Source organism: Triplophysa dalaica, chromosome 1 (genome assembly GCF_015846415.1).
Source record: "Triplophysa dalaica isolate WHDGS20190420 chromosome 1, ASM1584641v1, whole genome shotgun sequence".
NCBI classification, from domain to species: Eukaryota; Metazoa; Chordata; class Actinopteri; order Cypriniformes; family Nemacheilidae; genus Triplophysa; species Triplophysa dalaica.
The window spans coordinates 4,119,958-4,139,570 of record NC_079542.1 but is presented as its reverse complement, the minus strand read 5'-3'; the positions used below and the strand labels follow the sequence as shown (position 1 = coordinate 4,139,570).

The window sequence follows — 19,613 nt, the reverse complement described above, 5'->3', positions numbered from 1 at the left end:
TCATTTTGTTGAATCTGGTAGAAGCCTTTATGGTGGTTTGTTTCCCTATTTTGTATAATTGGGCCATTTTGTACAAAAGTGCAGTTTTGTGTGCATTGTGGACACATTTCACGGACTCTCTCTCTTTCAAATTCAAGGTTAATTGGCATGATTGCAAGTAATTACACTGTCAACTCAACTCACTTTGTTTGTCACAACACCACATGTGGTGAGTGAAAGTCTTAGGTGTGTACTCCATACAAAAAGCATGCAATTGGACAGACAACTGTATGACAAACAACTGTTTGACTTTACAGACTTAAGTGACACTATGTAGTGCAGACGAACAGTGCAATGTATAAAAAGACAGACTGTACAAAAAAGACAATATACATTATACACATATGGTATGTGTATAATGTAGCTCTGTGGTAAGAGCATTGCGATAACAACGCAGGGTTGTGGGTTTGATCCCAGGGGATTGCAAATACCTATGTAAAATGTATAGGATAAAGCAATGCAAGTCGCTTTGGATAAAAGTGTCTGCCAAATGCCTAGATGTAAATGTAAATATGGAAGGTATATACTCAAGATTTGCACATTAGATGTGGAACATACAGGAAGAAAGGTTTAAAATTGTACCTTTTCTGTTGGTATTGTGGTACACCCCAAGGTTCTTTATTTGAACCTTTACAGTTATACAGAACATAATATGATGATGTACCTATTATGTACCAGTTAAATATGAGGGGTACAATACATTTAACTGTACCTTTAAAAGTACACATTAGGTCCTTAGGGTACCATTATTTACCCAGAAAAGGTACATCATCTTATGTGTTGTATAACCAATAAAGGAACTTTTAAGGGTACCACCTCAGTGACAGGAATGGTCGAATTTTAAACTTTTTTCTGACAGTGTAGAATATTGCCAAAGCATGAACACAAAACACAAGATATACAATAACTACTATAGAGAACAAAAAATGACTTTAGTCTAAATGAATAAATAATCACAAAAATAAATAATTTAATTAATTAAGACTTGCAAATAAATAGATAAATACATTCAGTTATGTATAAATAATTAATTAATGAATACAAAAATGCGTAAAAAGAATTTTAACTTTGTATAATTTTTGTACTACTGCATTTATTTCTGTATTTCTACATTTATTTATTTCTACATATGTATATGTGTATGTCTGTGTCCGTATGTTAATGAGGTAGGCGGTTCTTCTTAATGCGGGATAGGTTTTTTGCACATGACGTCACTCTACTGCGTTTGAGTAGCACAAAGTGATATATTCACATATAAATAAATGTAGTATCACAAAAATGGAACAAAGTCGATATTTATTTTTGACTTATTTATTTACGCATGTATGTATATATTTACTTATTGATTTAATTATTTATACATTGCAGCATGTTTTTATTTATTAATTTGACTATTTACTGCGTTTCTGTACGTATGTATTTATGCATTTAAGCGTGTATTTATTAATTCGTTAATTTATTTATACTCATTTCAGCCTTTATGCGTGTATATATTTATTTATTTATACTTGAGTCATTTTTCGTCCACCATAAACTACAACCATAAACGTGAAACTAAAACAGCTCAGTGGTAAGAGCGAACCCAAGGTTGTGGGTTCGATACCAGGGGATTGCAAATACCTTTGTAAAATGTATAGGATAAAGCAATGTAAGTCGCTTTGGATAAAAGCGTCTGCCAAATGCATAAATGTAAATGTAAAAACACTCTCTCTCCGCGTGTGCATGCGTGTGTGCTCTCGTTCTCTCGGCTCGCTCCCTCTCAAAGCACGTTCACGCGCACATCTACTGTATATATATAGAGTGGACAGGTCCTGCGCGCGCACGCACGCATCAGCACTTCTCTCTCCAGCTCAAGTAACACAGACAAACGCGTCGCCTCTGTGAAGGCATCAACACAAAGCGAGAAATGGCTACAGAAACTTTCGACAAGCAGAAGACTATTGATCTGCGCAAGAAACACGTCGGGTAAGTTACGCGCGGATGCGCACTGATGTCTCGACGCGTTATGACAGCTGTTAAATAAGGTCGTGCGTGTGTCAAACTCCGGTGAAACATTACCGATGTCCTTGTCGTCTGACTACATAAATATTTGAAGACAAATGGACAATTCAAGCTGTTTGGAACGAGTACGAGTTTAGTATGTAAAGAGAGAAGAGAAATGTTGCATAGCTGCAGTTTGTTAGATGGGAAGACTCTTACATTCACAGTGGTTTTATTACAGTAAACAAAGTTTAATCAAATTAACCACAAATTGTCTTACAATATAATTTTCAGAAGTGAAATCTACCTTCAAGTTGTTTGTGTGTTCTTACGTTTTCAGAAATAATTTGTTTTATCCCTTAAAAATGAATGCATTCTAATAATGCATGTTTTATAAGTTTATACGTTTTGTAGCTTAATGCACCAGCCAATACAAAAAGTAGACTAGATTTATTTTCAGGGTAGTTGTTGTTATTCTCATGCTTTTCCCTTCATTTGTAGTCCGTCGTGTAAAGTGTTCTTCAGCCATGACCCTATCAAAATCGTGCGAGCAAGAGGCCAGTACATGTACAATGAGAAAGACGAAAGATATCTGGATTGCATAAACAATGTTGCGCATGGTACGTATGGGACTCTTCCAAAACCCAGAACATCGTTTCTTCCATTTCACCACGTGACATTAAGGAGGATTGTATCTATCTGAATAAAAAAAAATCTGATCTGGTTTTCTTGAAATGTCACCACTTGTTCTTCAGTGGGTCATTGCCATCCGGACGTGGTGAAAGCAGGAGCCAATCAAATGGAGCTTCTCAACACCAACTCTCGCTTCCTTCACGACAACCTGGTCTTGTACGCTCAGCGTCTCCAAGCCACCCTCCCTGAAAAGCTTTCCGTCTGCTACTTTGTTAACTCGGGGTAGGTTCATGAGCTCATTCTCTGTAAGTGATCAAACACCATCTGGTTATGCTATGGGAATGCGGCGGCTTAACATTGTTTACATTCATCACCCAGCTGGAGAGATAGGAAGTCCCTGCATTCTTGTAAATAGATTTTTTTGTGTGCTCATTTGTTTCTGTTGTGCAGCGTTGTGCATCTGTTAAAAGGTTCTTCAGTATACACACGCTGAGTGTTTAGCTCAACCTTGGAAAATCAAAAACACCTCTTTTATAACAGAGACACGTGTAGAGCGGTGTTAAGTAACCAGACTGTGCTCTTATGAAAAGTAGTTATATAGTTGAATGTACAGCCATCCACACCTAGACACCCACGCCTCTGCTTAAATGTCAACAGCCACGCCCCGGGTAGAGAAGGTGTTGATTTATGTTACTGTTTGAAAATAATAATAGCTGAGAAACACACACCGGCATGTCTCTTGCATTTCTTTTTGGGTTCTGCCATATCCCACGGGATCAGTGAGGTGTGGTCTAAAGCAACGATATTAAACTATTGTTCATTATCAAACTCAACGCATCAAAAAAAAATGCAATAAGCAAAAAAGTAATATTTAAACATCTTTGAAGGGAACTTCTCCCTTATTTATTTCTTTAAAATAGGTCCAATTTAAATGTTTGGGGTTTTTTAATTAGTTTAGTATTTCATCCGTGTGTTTATTTCTTCCAAAAAAACAATTTGAGGCTTATGATGAAAGCTTTCCAGTGTTCTTCTCCATATAATGGACGTGAAAAGGTTGCGCTGCTCCGCGATGCATGTCCACGACAGCCCAAAATCGAAAATTCTGTCATTATTTACACTGCCTGTGTGACTTTTTTTCTTCTGCGGAACACAAAAGAACATATTTGGAAGAACATTTCTCAAAATATCTTCTTTTTTGTAAAGAGTCATATACAGGTTTTGATCAACGTTAAAAATGAATAAATGTTGATAGAATCGTGTTTGAATCACTAAATAAACCCCCGTCCCGGTTTAAGTATATGGGGTGAGTTACTACACAGGGCGTCCTATATTAACACACAGGGACGCTGCTTGTGATTGCAGTTGCTGAAAGTCGGCTAGACTGAGGCATTTATGAAGGATTACTAGGGAGTGTTTAGAAAGGAATTGCATCTTTTAAGTGCCGAGAGCAGAGATTGATAGTCACGTCCACATACTGTTGAACTTTCCCTTTTGACCTATAGGTCAGAGGCAAATGATCTAGCACTGAGGATGGCCTGGCAGTACACCGGCCACAAAGACATCATTACACTGGAGAAGTAAGTCAACAACACACCGTCCTCTTAATCTGCACCTAAACAGTAACCAGGTTCTTAGTAGCGAGAAGCCCACCGCTCAAATATTAACTTCATCTTATGCTTTGTGGATCTGAAGTCGCTGTTGAGAACCTTCCCGTTATTATGTTAAAGTGATAGTTCACCAAAAAATGAACATTCTGTCATCACACACTCGTGACATATATATCAAATGTTATAAGATCAGATGAAGTTTGTGTGTGTTTCTCCTGCAGTGCTTATCACGGTCACGTGTCATCGCTCATTGATATCAGTCCGTATAAGTTTCATCAGATGGTCGGTGCCAAGCAGAGCCAGCATGTGCACGTGGTGAGTGTTGCAACATGAGTCGCTCAATGTGATATAAGGTCGCATGCACACGCTCCCAAACTATTTGTGAAGTGAACATAGACCAAAGAGGTCGATGCTTCTAAAATGTAGACTCTCTTGCTACATTATGTTTAATCAGCGCAAGCCCTTTAACTGTGCAAGCCCGTAAAAAGTTATGAGACCACTCGTATAGTGATTTAAGAAGATATCAATTTTGTGTTTTTGTCTAATGGTCATTCAGCACTATGCATAGTGCACACAATCTGTATAAACGACTATGAAAATAATGTATTTTGTGTTGCTTGGAATGCATATCCAATTTATTGACACGTCTCAGGGGTGTGCATGTGTGCGTGCGTGTGTGGTGATCACTAACTACGTGTTAGTGAGGAAGATCAGCATGCGTTGCCGTTTGTCGTGCATTTTTGATGAGATGTGTGTATAAATATCCTCCCTCCTGTTTCTGATGCCTCTGAGGTCAAACCGCATGTTTAGAGGACACTGAAGCACAATACACAGACTTGTGATCCTCGCTATGGCTTTGAAATGCCGTTCCACAAATAGTAATCAGGCCATCCCATAATAGTGTTATGCATGAAGCGGTTGAGATTAGGTTCAGATTGCTTTTCTTCTTCTCTTATTAATAAATTATCTATAGAGGAACTCAGTTCAGAGCTGTGTCGATTCTCCTTTTATTTCTCACTGTTTTATAGTCTTCAGCAGAAAGATTCTTTATGGAGTTATTCAGCCCGACGAATAGTTGGGAAGTGGATTGCTAGGCATGAAAATTGCTGCTAAAATGTTTCTTTCTACTGTTGAAGTCTATTGAAGTGTAAGGGACGTCCCTACAAAGATATGAAAACAAACATGTGTGTGTGTTTTGGGCGTGTATTGTTATTAATTGTTTAATAAGTTTATATTAATAAATTGAATCTATATTTATTTTCAAATGTTTTTTTATGTAAATACGGTTTCGTTTTAAAATTCGTCTAAGAATTTTAATTTCTTGTTAGTTTGTCTTTGAGTAATATTACCTCAAACAATGATTTAAGTTCGGGGCGGGACATTCTGTTCCTCTGACCAATCGAAGAACAATCAACATGTTGTGCCATTTTGGTGAAGCTATTAAGATGGAAATGACACGCTTTACTTGAATTATCACATGATTATATTCATTACATTTATCTCTTTTATCTCCAAAATCCAAGTGTACACTTCACAGTATAGTTATAATCAATTATAGTTATCAAACCTGTAAACATTTATTTGTTCTGTTGAACACAAAGAAAAAATTGTTCGAAAAATATTAGCAACTGAGATTTCTGATGCAACACTGACTGTCATAGTAAAAAAGTAAAATGGTGGTCGAAGGTGCTCCAGAACAGTTTGTTTTCCTAAACTCTTCGAAATGTCTCATTTTGTGATCAACAGAACAAAACAATTATACAATTTTTTTCCAACAATATTTTGTTCTATCTCAGTTGCTCACGTTTTTCCAAAGTAATTCATGACAGTAAAGTCAATTTAGGGTGAAATATCTTCACTGTAAATGTATTAATGCTAATACAATAATTCCGCAGGCTCTCAGTCCAGACATCTACAGAGGCAAATATCGTGAAGACCACCCGGACCCTGCCACTGCCTATGCTGATAATGTCAAAGACATTATTGAAGATGCCCACGGCAAGGGACGGACGGTGAGTGAATGTTCACAGAAATCAACATCACTGGCTGTTTTAGGCACTTTTTAGCTTGTTTCATAATAAAATGACAATACATCATTTGTGTTGTGAAAAAATGTAAATGAATCTTTTCCTGTAAAATCTCTTTAATTCTTCATCATTAATTGATTTCTTAATTACCCTTTTCTTTTCCCTCCCCACCTGTTGCTGTTTCCTTTCTCTCCAGGTTGAACAGAGAAGGGAATGTTTGTGCCTCCTCAAGGCCTGAAGACTCACTGAAATGCATGTGCATCTTCAAACAGCCCTTTAACCCTCTGTTTCAGGAAAATGGGGATGGGGGTCATTACGTTACACAGCCTTATTGCAGAAATTGTGAGATTGTGACTTAAATCTGTCATAAGTGTCAAGATCACATGACGATTCTTACATCAGCTGTCTTTCTCATGAGCTCATCTTCATGTTATTTTGTGGACCGTCTTGTGTTTTTTTCACCTTTCTTTTACTAAACAAAGCAGCATTTAAAAAGGACGCTTCTACCAGTGGGACCTTGCGTGTGTTACCGTTAGGGTACGAGGGTCTCATGTGATGTTCTCTTGTGTAGATTGCTGCTTTTATCGCGGAGTCGCTGCAGAGTTGCGGAGGACAGGTCATTCCTCCGGTCGGCTACTTCCAGAAAGTGGCACAGTATGTACTACTAGTGACAGTATGCTTGACCGGCTCTGTATGAATCATTGTACAAAATTACTGCTTTTCTGCATCACTTATTAAGTAACAGTTGATCTCTATATTATTGCTTCTTTTTTTGTTTATTTTGTGTTTTACCTTTCATCCTGTCTCAAGGGTCTCTTGATTTTGCCTATAATATTTTAAACTTTTCATTTTGTGCTATTTAATTGATTTCTGTTTTCTTTCCCCCCACAAGTACTGTAGGATTCTTAGAAATAGTGAAATCCCTAAATCCTTGAACCTTACCAAATATTATAACAAATACAACTGTTATTCAATTCATTATAGTCAGCAAGATTATTTTAGTTTACTCAAATTAAAACTTTGAAAATGTTCCTACTAATTGAAATCAAATCAAATATGGATCTAAACATTATTGGAAAAACTTAACTAAGGCAACATAGAAATGTTACTTCAAAAATATCCGGAAATGTAACGCAGTTAAATTATAACATAAACTAAAACTAAAACAAAAATTAATAAATCTTCTGTAGCAACATAAAAAATAAACCAATAAATTATAAAATGACAAAACCATATACCAAACTGTTTATACTTTAACTAAAATTAAAATATTAATAAAACTAAATTAAACAAAAATCAAAACTATAATAACTTTGAAAGTCCGCACTTCAGAACACTGTAGTATACATTTACAATGTAAATATTGCAATATGCTATAATTTACTTTAGTGTCCTATAGTAAATCCTAAAGTATACTATTTTATTGTATTATTTTAATTTCAAGTTTTTTCAATTACAAATGAAGAGATCATTAAAACGGGGGGCACGGTGGCTTAGTGGTTAGCACGTTCGCCTCACACCTCCAGGGTTGGGGGTTCAATTCCCGCTTCCGACTTGTGTGTGTGGAATTTGCATTTTCTCCCCGTGCCTCGGGGGTTTCCTCCGGGTACTCCGGTTTCCTCCCCTGGTCCAAAGACATGCATGGTAGGTTGATTGGCATCTCTGGAAAAATTGTCCGTTTGAGTGCGTGAGTGAATGAGTGAGTGTGTGTGCCCTGCGATGGGTTGGCACTCCATCCAGGGTGTATCCTGCCTTGATGCCCGATGACTCCTGAGATAGGCGCAGGCTCCCCGTGACCCGAGGTAGTTCGGATAAGCGGTAGAAAATGGAATGGGAATGGAGTTCATTAAAACTTAAAAATCATTTTTTTACTGTGCATTCCAAGCAATATCAATCAAACTACAATATCAAGAAACACAATAAAAACATGATGATGTAAATGCAAAATGAGGAAAATGAATACAGAGAGAGTTAACTCTATTTGCAAATTAACTCTTCAAATACTGAATTAATCTAATGCACAATCCACAAAGAAATCAGTCGGTTCATTTAATAAAAATAAAAAAACAAGAGTAAAAAAAACAATCAATGCTTTTTCAGTGTTCATAGTTGAGAACAAAAATCTTGCACTCGGTCTAGTTTGAAACAGTACATTTATTCATACATAAATCACTTTATGTCCAAGTCTGCATTCTTCAAATGTGTGTATTTCTGAACATTAAGCAATTTGTACATGTGTATTATTATGTAACTCTTGTTGTTCCACAGGCATGTGAGACAAGCAGGAGGCATTTTCATTGCCGATGAGGTTCAGGTGGGCTTTGGTAGGGTGGGTTCGCACTTCTGGGGCTTCCAACTACAGGGAGAAGATTTTGTACCGGATATCGTTACTATGGGCAAACCCATTGGAAATGGCCATCCAATGTCATGTGTCATCACCAGCAGAGAGATCGCAGAGGGCTTCATGTCATCAGGAATGGAATACTTCAACACGGTGAGGACAAAAACACACGACCCTGTGGCACTGACAGACTCATAATGGTGCAGATGAAACTTTAATGAAGAGCTATTCAGCTCCTGTCGTGTCGCCTCAACACTGAATAAACAAATGCTAAAACTCTGCAGGGTTGATGTTTAATTTTTGATTTAGCACTGAACAAGAACATTCAAAACATCTAATTACATTGCTTCCAAAAAAATGCGACCAATTCCTAATGTAAGACTAAAATCCAGTCCCAGGTTTCTTGTAGTTGAAGAAAGTCTGTCTTTGTTATCTTCAGTTTGGTGGTAACCCAGTATCATGTGCCATCGGACTGGCTGTGCTGGATGTCATTGAGAAGGAGGACCTCCAAGGAAACGCCCTGAAAACTGGAGGCTACCTGACTCAGCTTTTAGAAAATCTCAAAGAAAGACATCCTTTAGTGGGTGATGTGAGGTTAGTTCATAACCCAAATTAGAAACTTAGTCATATTATTAGAAACTGTTTTATTTCTATTTCTACACATGAGAAGGAAAAGTCACAGAGGAGATCTTTCTTACCTCAATTATTTCTCCTAGACATCAATGCGGGTTAAATGTAGAGCAAATGCGAAATGTTCCAGTCTTGTGCATCTTAGATATTTTACCTTCGAGAAATCTCACAAATGTCTCCATTAGAGTCTCAGAAGAGATCTCAAACCGAGCGCAGATTTGTTGAGTGAAAAGTCAATGTTATTGAAGATCTCAATGTCAAACATTTCCCATCAAGTTTATAAGCAATTTTATGAAACGAAGCGCAACCCATCAAATCTTTTGAGCCATGAAAGAGCAAAATCTGAGTAAGAAAACTTTGGGTACACTTGCCACAGGTTGTCATTTAACATTTAGTCATTTAGCAGAAGCTTTAATCCAAAGCGATTACCGTTGAGGGAAACAAGGAAAGCAATTGGAACAACATAAGGAAATAAAATCTGCTCTCATAATAGCCAGTATACAGAGCTTTTTTACGGTGTGAATTGAGGTCAGTGTCCCTCCGTAAAAGATCATTTAATGTCACAAACCTTTTCACAATTTTGCATTGTAAGAAAGCCGCTTTACAGAAAGAAGAACGCAATTAAGAAAAGTTACAAATGATAGAACAGGAAAATTGTGACATATATAGATCACATGGTATTATAGAATATGTACAAATTTGTTTGCAGTGCACTTGAACCTTGATGTTGTTTTTGCGAGAGATTTTTGACGTGACGCAGCCTCATGGTGTCGTAAGTCTTGTGTAAATTATTTGCTCCGGGTTGTCTGCGATAGACAATGAAACTATGTCTGGATTGCCCGTGGGTTCGAAGCAGCAGGTCGATAAACATGTTTAAACATGATCCGCTATTCTGTTTTCTAGGGGCCGTGGACTTTTTGTTGGGGTGGAACTGGTGAAAGACCAGAAGAAGCGAACACCTGCTACAGCCGAAGCCCAGGATGTTATTTATAGGTTTGAGTCACATTTTAAAAGCCAAGTTTCTTAATGTTGAAATGATTTTTTAATTGACCTTTAAAAAAACTTTGTCAACTTTGCATTTGTCAGGCGCTTGTATCCAAAGTGACTGACAGTGCCTTCAATGTATTTTTATCAGCATGTGTTTCCTGGGAATCGAACCTATTGACCTGCAAGTCGAGTTCCAGGAACACAAACCTGACACTGCTGTGAATATAAAATGATTAGATTCTTTTATCATATCAAATATGCTTTTATCTTTAAAGACTGAAAGAGCAACGGATCTTGCTAAGCGCCGACGGTCCACACCGCAACGTTCTGAAGTTCAAACCTCCCATGTGCTTCTCTGAAGAGGACGCTGAACTCGCCGTTGAGAAGATCGACCAGATTCTGACGGGTACGTCTGGCAACTCAAAACCTGGTTCGGCGATGATGACTGTGTAGGGTTATAATCCTGCTAGTAATATCTGCGCTATTTTTGTGTCCTAAGACTTAGAAAGGGCACTGAACCTCTCCATGCCTGAATCGACCATCTCAGAGAACGGACATTGTAAGAGAAAGGTAAACTCTTTAAATATAAATGCAGAAATGCATAAAAATCTATGGATTTAAAAATGTGCTTTGCTTCTGGTCCGAAGGAACCCAGTGAGGAAAACAACCATGTTCATACTTCAAACGGCAGCAGCCATACGCAGACCAACACACATCCACACATCAACAAAAACAAGAGAATAAGAACTTAACGCACCACACACAGATACAACATCTGAACTTCTTTTAACTACACACTATGTAATTGTGTCCATGATTTGTAACATTTTTCCATGTTTTAATGGATCTGTATGACCATTGTAAGTTTACCTTGCCATATATATATATTTTAGTTGGTGCCGGTCAGAGCTGCATCTGCATTTTGGCTTTTATGATATTTTAAACGATCTAAATGAAATAGAACTACCCAATTTTAGCAATAAAGACTTTTACACATCTGCTGCTTTGAAAATGACTAGTAAGCACACATAACATTATGGTTATTTTGCATATTTGTTGGCCAGTGGCTTAAGCTGCTTGGTTATAGAAAGACAACAGGCAGTGATTTAAACATAACACGGTGTACACCAAGTGTACCTTGAACACCACTTGTTTTGCAACAGGCTGTACAAGTGTACACATACCTGAGCAAACGCACAGTCAGCATGTTCTAATGGTGTCTGCCACAAAAAAAGTGCTGGAGAATCACTCTTATGTCTGATAGTAATGGAGTGGAAAATGCCCTCTGGATAAAAGGCAATGTGGAAAAACAAGCTGACATGGAAGAAAATTTATATTTATTACAATATTCATTTAAAATAAAAATGTCCCTTTACTACATACAGCCGCTGAAAAAATGAAGAGACCATTTCAAAATAATTTTTAGTTTTCTGAATTAACTTATTATAGGTGTGTGTTTGGGTAAATTTATATTTTTTTCCCCCAAATTTCAAATAAAAAAATTGTTTCTATTGTGCATTTACTTGCACAAAATGAAACCTGGAGAAACAGGTGAAAATAACTGAAAGACGCTTTGATTTTTTCAGACCTCAAATACTGCAAAGAAAACAAGTTCAGATTCACTTTTAAGTGTTTACAACAGTCATATTTCTACATGTATTTAGGAAAGTCAAAAAAATTAAAAAATTGTTTAAGTCCATCTTAACAACTATTCTCACTGACTAACAATTAGTTTGGAATAATCAGTTTTACTTTTCATACTTGCAAGTTAAGACCATTCTTGAAGAAAAGGGAGCATAAACTGTTTAGACTAATTTTACAAGTTAGTCACCTAATTTGTTTCTTCAAGACCGGTCATAACTTTTTCAACTCAGTTACATAAAAAGGTAGATTGGTCTTATTAAAATAAGAAAAGTAAGACTTATTAGTCCTAACTAATTGCTGTCCTGGATAATAGCTTTTCAGACACAGTGCTATGTTTTTATAACTCTGCCCAGTAGCATAAAACACCTTATGTTTTTCCCTTAAGTGTCACTTCTCTTTACCAAAGACAATAGGAGAATAACTCAAGTAAAACTTTAGGTGTATTTAAGGGCACACTTAAGGGAAAATCACACTTTAGGTGCTTTATGCAACCAAGCTGGCCTCTGGTGACTAACTTGTAAGACTACTCCAAGTAGTTTATGCAACCGGCCCCTGGATTTCTTTCAACTCGCATGCTTCTTGTCATGCTGTGAGTCTTTCACATTGCTGTCGGGTGACTTTATGTCACTTCTGTGGTTTGATTTAGTTGAAATTCAACAGACACTGTACTGGAATGACACCAACACATCTAGAAATGTTGATTAAATGAAAAATTTGGAACAGTCTCTCTTTTCCACGGCTGTATTATTGGTTCTTCATTAGGTGAACAAAAAGATTTTGTATATTTTGTATCTTATGAGTTCGTACTTGAAACTAAAAAGGTGAGCTTGAGTATAAGCACCAGAGATTTTTTTGTTCAGTAAAAAAACAGTTTGAAATGGTTGCTAGGCCCAGTTTGGCTCAACTCTTCAATTCATTAAATTCTGCCTTCTTTGAAATCATCAACTTCTGAAGTCACCTCGACCGGACAAATGAAGCATTTGATCTTTTTTAACTTGATGACAAAGGTAAATCTTTGAAAAATGGAAAACCCAAGCCTCACCATAGTGGAAAGCACATTTGTTTATTATAAAAAAACAGCACACCAACCGCTGACACATTTTAAGGCCTTTTCACTAGTCGAGCTAAAAGATGTTTAAGGAGATTCCCAAAATGTGTTGTCATGGCCCTCCTTATATACAGTCTGACGTTTTATATTAAGAGCATAATTATAATTTAACTTCTCCTTCCCAGTTCATATTCAATTCTGTAAACGTCATTGTTACTCACCAATACAGCAAATTTTAAACGTGTTCATAGACCAGTAACTCAAGAGTTGCATGTCCCTCACAAAAACACACAATTTAACAAACACAAAAGAATGAGAAGTTCTGGGGTTGGGAATCAAACTGACATAATAACAGACTGTAGTTCTTGGCACTAAACAGGGTTTTGTGATGCCGCCTCTCCAGTCTCTGCTCGTGCCGTGGGCCATATTGATAGTGTTGATGGGAGATATAGCATTAACCCATGAGATAACCACTGCAACACAAACACATTCACATCCTAAATACTCTCAGGCCACAATGATATACCCCAAACTAATTTTAAAGACAAATACAAATTATGCCTACATATTAACATATAACAGTGACATTATTAAAGGGATGAGTTGTATGTTATTTCATCATTTTTTCCATTTAAAACGTGAGTGAGAGCGTCAAAATAACCTGTAGTATAATATAATTATGGTTCAATGGGTGATGTAAAATGTAGTAACTTACGGCAGTTTCATTCTCATGAACACTCTGGCCATGAAAAAGCTCAGCAACACGCTGACAAAGCCGATGAAGAGCAGAAGGAAGCGGTTGAGTTTGGGAATGTTTGGAGCATTGGAGCGGTCCAGGATTATAAAGCCAAGGCCACCCATAGTGAACAGAAAGCTGGAGGCCAGACCCTCCATGATGTACTGTCCATTCACCCTTTAAAAGAGAAAATATGTACATTCGTAAAGAGATCACACAAGCACTGCAATTCTACACAACACCGACATTCAAATATATTGAATCAAGTTCGCCAAAACCTTCATAAAATAGATAAGTACTGACTTGCAAAGGATGCTACAGTACTGTATCACAACAACAGTGTCAATGTTTGATTTGAATGACATGAAAGTAGACCAAAAATATAACAAAGAATTTCGTTTTTTTTTCTTGATATAAATAGCAAATGTTTAATTAAATAGCAGTTTGTTGGTCATGTCTTCTGTGCAGTACTTAAAAACATTATATTTTTACTGCTGTCCTTTACATCAGAGCCGGATGATCATTTATCCCTTAGATGTTACCTGCAAGGTCCCCACTCACCTACTTATACTCTGCAGTATACATTAAACATATTATTTTGAGTGCATAAAAGAGCATGGAAGTACTGAAACACACTTACAGACGAGAAAGTATTGTCCAAATTCACATTGTGACATTTACAAACACACACATCAAAAGACAACTCCTGCTTTTAGGTTTATTCATTGTTTTTATGTAATGATAGACATGTCACAGGCTAGGTGTATCCCATCATGCATCAGGAACTTTCGTGCCCCAAAATTGTAATGGGTCTCAATGTTATTACATATGAATTGGAGGTGATTTTAATGGTGATTATGTCCATTCCTTAAAACATCTCAAACAGTTTTTTCACTGCCCCATCAGATTGATTGTTATGCATGAGCGCCCCCTGCTGCCCGTATTAATTCAATCTCTTTACCTGTACGCCAAAAAGGCCACTGGTCGCTGATGTCCGTGTTCATCTGTCATCGACCCGACACTCGGAGGTTCAACAATCACATCGTAAATTATACCTGGGAATTACAACAGATCGGTGAATCCGTGAAGCGAACGCTTAAATGTTGACACGATCGACGAATGCCACCAAGTGCCGCGATAGCGATACAAAAGCAATGCTTTCGATTCGCTCTCGCGGTACTTTGATGTCATGAACCGACCGGTCTGCGCAGCGCCGTATAGTTGTTTAAAAGCTAACTGCTTAGCTACGACAGCTGGTTAACTCTCGAGAATCTTTCACGCTAAACTTGTTCGTCAAATCAAGCTATACACATCAATACATATCCATTGTAAATACTCGTTAGTTGACACACTTATCTCTGCACAAGAACTACATATAAGTGTTGAACAATGGTTAGCTGAATGCTAACGTTAGCCTGATATAGCTCTGAGACGCTTACCACCAGTGATGAGAAAGTATGAAACAATCACAATGGCATAGACGGTCATCGCTGAAGGCATGTGCAGCCATGACGGCTTTTTAAGTTTGATGTTTGGACATTCCAGTACAGTAAACGGTAAACTTAATAGGGATTCCATGGTTTGATTCAGTGCAGCCTAAATCCGTAGTTCTATCCCCGGTTGATGTATACGTCACACTGCCCGTAGAGCGACGTGTACAGGAAGCGACTCTCTAAAGCGTTTTAACCTAAACTCTCGTAATGGACATTAGAAATACAGCAGTATGACCTTATTGTTGATTTTAAGTATATTATTAATTTAAACCTTTGTGCGTTATTTTTACTTACATTTGTACTTCTTTATTTGGGACTTTTGTTAATCAAAGAAAGTGTTATAAAACGAACATTAAATCAGAAAACTGTCAAAACTCTGATGATGTATCGTACATTAATAAATGTGTATATGTCTATTTTCTTGTCTTTCTTATAGGGAAATACACCAACCGCTGAATATGCAGTAAAGGTACATCTAAAAAATTGAAAATCGTGAAAAAGGTCAATATTTTTTGTCACTCATTTCATAAAGTGAAATCCATATGTTATATAGATTCATTACACATAGAGTGAAATCTTGATGATTATGGCTTAGAGATAATGAAAACCCAAAATTCAGTGTCTCAGAAAATTTGAATATTACATAGGATCAATAAAAAAGGATATTTTAAACAGAAATGTCAGGTTTCAGAAAAGTATGTTCATTTTTATGCACTCAATACTTGGTTGGGCCTCCTATGACTGCATCAATGTGGCGTGGCATGGAGGCAATAAGCCTGTGACACTGCTCAGGTGTAATGGAAGCACAGGTTGCTTTGATAGCTGCCTTCAGGTCATCGAGGTTGTTTCACTCTATGTGTAATCAATCTATATAATATATGGGTTTCATTCTCTTAAAGGAGTGACAAATTTTTTTGACCTAAATGTGCCTTTTTTCCCCATTAAGGCAAGTGTTCACAAAATAGGTTTAAAAAATCTAGGGCCTTACAGTACAGACCCTAATTCTAACTCTTAGCGAGACCCTGGGGTGAACTGAAGACCACCTGCCGGCCCTTCATCTGGTATGTCCAACACAAATCAATAATTCAACTAATGGGAAACAATAGGGGTTCAATGAAAAACTGTTCTAAACAATTCAGTCTCACGTTCTTTCAATGCAAACACCCTATAGGCAATTAAATAGTTATTTTAAGTCTTAAATTTCCATGATTGACAGAGTAACTTCATATTTAAGAAGACTGTTTTGGTTATCTCCTTTGACTTACAAAATCTGGTTCTTGAACAATTAAACTTTAGGCAAGAAAAAAACTAAATGTAAATGAGTATTTCACTTGCACAAACTTTTGATAACGTCTTAAGCATATTTTTGTTTAGTTGTTTTTATACCTATTTCTTAAAATTCATGACTTTGTGGGACTTAAAGGCAATCTTTCAATTAGTATTTTTTTAATACCAAATAAAAATAATTTGAATATTTAATTCAACCCTCATAACGGTTGAATTAATATGATTAATATTAGTAAAGATAGCATAGTTGTTTTAATGAAGCACCTAATAAAACGGGGGACACCAAGAATCATTTTCAAATGAGGGAAATCTGCACAGGAAAGATGGTTTTCAGATGTTTATTTTATACAGTACAAATCCACATTTACTTTGCCTTCTGGCTCTGTGCCTGTGCCTTCAGTACTTTGACGACGATCTTCTGCTCCTCGATAAGGAAAGCTCTCTTGATCCTGAAACATAAAAGCCAATGTGAGTCATGTGCTCATACAAAGTATACAGAAATGTATGATTCTAAAAATCCAAATAATCCCTTGTTCAAATATTTTACTAACTAGAAAATAATGCAAAGCTTTCATTCTGTTACCTGTCTCGTACACACTTGGCGCACATGGAACCACCATAAACTCTGCTGACATGCTTCTTGGTTTTTGACAGCCTCATGAGGACCTGAGGTCTCACAGCACGAATCTGTTCAGCAACAAACATAAGAACATTAGTTAAATCTCGTTCAATATGGAGCTTGTTGAAACAAAATATATTTCAGAGGTCATTCTAAACTACCAGAATTGGTTAAATTATTTCATAATCCATTTGATGAACAATTGGTATTGTTCTGCAATTTTGCAGAACAATACCAATTGTTGCAAAATTGCTGCGCAATTTTGTTTTCATTTGTTAAACATGCTACGAAAAAAATAATCGGTCTGCGCTACGAATACATTTTATAGTGTAGCACACTTGTGATACAGTTTGGCAGGTGCATTTGACAGAGCTGCTTTGTGTAAAATGTATTATTTATTGTGCTTGTTTGTGTGCGAGGTAAACTCACAATTGAACGATGCACCACTATTTGTTTATCGATTAAAACTCCATTGATCTAGAGCCCTATGATCTGTGCAATGTGGGAAAACATAGAAGGAATCACTAAAGCAGAATTCTACTGTTTAAATATGTCCTCTGCTTGTTCTGCATGTCTACGAGTGAATTAGTTGCACACTTTAACATGACACTCATGGATTTGTCTGTATCTCACTAGTCACTATACAAGGATGTGAACACATGAAATTAATCCGCAGAGTCGTTCCAAGTTTATTTTACGAGCGTTTCACTGTTTGTGTGAAGCTACTGTCAAACAAGCTGAAGCTCAAGTGTCTCCATGACCACCCTCTAAAAATTAAAGTCCGCTTAATTTGAACCAGATGATAAAATAATTAACTTGTATAGTTTGTAATAAACACTATAGTATACTTAATTTTTACTATAGTAATGTTAAAATATGAAGTATTTTTTGGACAAATGTATTTACGATTGTCTAGTATAGCATTACACTAAAAATTATTTGGCCCCAATTTATCAATCTTTTTCAGTTACCTGTCCTTTTTTTGATGACCGGCACTTCTGTGTTTTTTAAGATGATGACAGACTACTTTACCTGCGCTACAACTGTTGAGCCTGTGCTATGAAACTTTTAAACTCTGTAGCATCTGTGCTATGTACAAAAAAAGTTTACTTGCAGCCCTGGCTATAGTCTATAGAACGCACCTAAATGTCAAAACATCTGCGACTGTATTTCAGACAGTTTTATCCTCAACATGTTTATAGAAGTGTGACATGATTCTTCAAGATTCCAGTATAGTACAGAAAGGACCAAAATGAGCATGCGACTAATTAATGAAACTGTGTTTTGTTCCCTAGCTGACTAACACCATAATAAGAAACTGTAATATGAAACAGTTACAATGATGAAGAATGACCTTTAATAGTGTGTTCAAATTTATTCAAATCAACCTGCTTACTAAAACATATCTCATAGCTCAACAGGTAGAGCATTGAGTTAGCAGCACAAGAGTCACAGGATCGATTCTTAGCGAACACATACTGCTATCACTTTGCAAAAGCATCTGCCAAATGCACAACATTTGTTGACAACTTTTTATAGGATCCCTTAAAAGTATTTCCTCCCAAACCTTCCTATGCCAACAAATCAGCGCTCACTTAACATGAAAAACCACAAAAAAATAAGAAATGGTGCGTTCTAGACAAATGCTTGTGTACTGTGAAGCTTGTCTCAATATAAAAGAAAAAACAAATTTATGCATGTGACAGACATTTTTATGCATCATACGGTATGTATCTTTTATCAATATGTATTCCATAGGGATCAAGTCCATCACTTCTATCTATTGAGCTATATGAAGTTTCCCTGTAAGTAAAAATGCTTTAAATATATATAGTTGAATACTTACACCACGCAGTCTACCAGGGCAGATTCCACATGCTGACTTGGGTGCTTTGCCGGCCTTCTTGGTATAGAGGTATACAACACGGTTACCGGGGGTACGGGACCTGAATCACATAATACACAATCTCATGAAGGACCGTTAAATATTTGCACAAGACATGTGTATCAGTGGTATAAGAGATGAGTGATGCTGTACAGCCCGGAAGAAACGTATTCGCACAAATGAATGTACTCACAGTCTGGTCTTGTTTGAAGTGGTGTTGTAGGAAAGCCTACGACGGTATGTCAGACGCTGCACCATTTTGACCTGAAAATAAAGATTTGGAGTCATTTCTGCACACGAGCGTTTACCTCGAGTTTATTAGCATAGCCAGTTTAGCACGTACAAACACAGGTTTAATCTTTTCTTTGAAATCACATCACCGTGGCAACTTCACAAATGTTTTTGTATTACACATTATATCCTCTTGTAATTAAACAACATTTTAAGATAGAAACGCGACACGATGATGTTGACGCAAAAAACAACTTCACAGTTTCAACACTAGCAGCAACGTAATGTTTTTAGTACCCAAACGGACCTAATTTCGCAATGATTTGCACAGTAAGACTTTAAACTACATGTTTAGGACTAAATTTCGTATGTTTTGTCTTTTAGAACGACAGATTATAGTGGATGTTTCAGACATTATTCAGGGGA

The 19,613-nt window shown here is 36.8% G+C and overlaps 3 protein-coding genes across 3 annotated transcripts; 1 reads left to right on the top strand and 2 right to left on the bottom strand.

Moving 5' to 3' along the window:
* Nucleotides 1-1,843: 1,843 nt before the first annotated feature.
* On the top strand, nucleotides 1,844-11,242 carry etnppl (ethanolamine-phosphate phospho-lyase). Its single transcript, XM_056744380.1, has 13 exons — nucleotides 1,844-2,004; nucleotides 2,521-2,639; nucleotides 2,775-2,934; nucleotides 4,155-4,229; nucleotides 4,481-4,574; nucleotides 6,155-6,271; nucleotides 6,858-6,940; nucleotides 8,555-8,780; nucleotides 9,067-9,221; nucleotides 10,161-10,250; nucleotides 10,520-10,650; nucleotides 10,744-10,814; nucleotides 10,892-11,242. Exons 1-13 carry the CDS (start codon nucleotides 1,946-1,948, stop codon nucleotides 10,994-10,996), a joined length of 1,485 nt encoding a protein of 494 aa, XP_056600358.1. The 5' UTR covers nucleotides 1,844-1,945; the 3' UTR covers nucleotides 10,997-11,242.
* A 1,695-nt stretch (nucleotides 11,243-12,937) lies between these two features.
* ostc (oligosaccharyltransferase complex subunit) lies at nucleotides 12,938-15,320 on the bottom strand. The gene is made up of 4 exons (XM_056744391.1): nucleotides 15,112-15,320; nucleotides 14,634-14,727; nucleotides 13,652-13,849; nucleotides 12,938-13,409 (listed from the first exon to the last, which is right to left on the bottom strand). Exons 1-4 carry the CDS (start codon nucleotides 15,248-15,250, stop codon nucleotides 13,391-13,393), a joined length of 450 nt encoding a protein of 149 aa, XP_056600369.1. The 5' UTR covers nucleotides 15,251-15,320; the 3' UTR covers nucleotides 12,938-13,390.
* Nucleotides 15,321-16,776: 1,456 nt separating this feature from the next.
* Nucleotides 16,777-19,306, bottom strand: rpl34 (ribosomal protein L34). Its single transcript, XM_056748681.1, has 4 exons — nucleotides 19,150-19,306; nucleotides 18,918-19,017; nucleotides 17,036-17,139; nucleotides 16,777-16,901 (listed from the first exon to the last, which is right to left on the bottom strand). The coding sequence occupies exons 1-4, from the start codon at nucleotides 19,242-19,244 to the stop codon at nucleotides 16,817-16,819; spliced, it is 384 nt and encodes a 127-aa protein (XP_056604659.1). The 5' UTR covers nucleotides 19,245-19,306; the 3' UTR covers nucleotides 16,777-16,816.
* Between the last annotated feature and the right edge of the window lie 307 nt (nucleotides 19,307-19,613).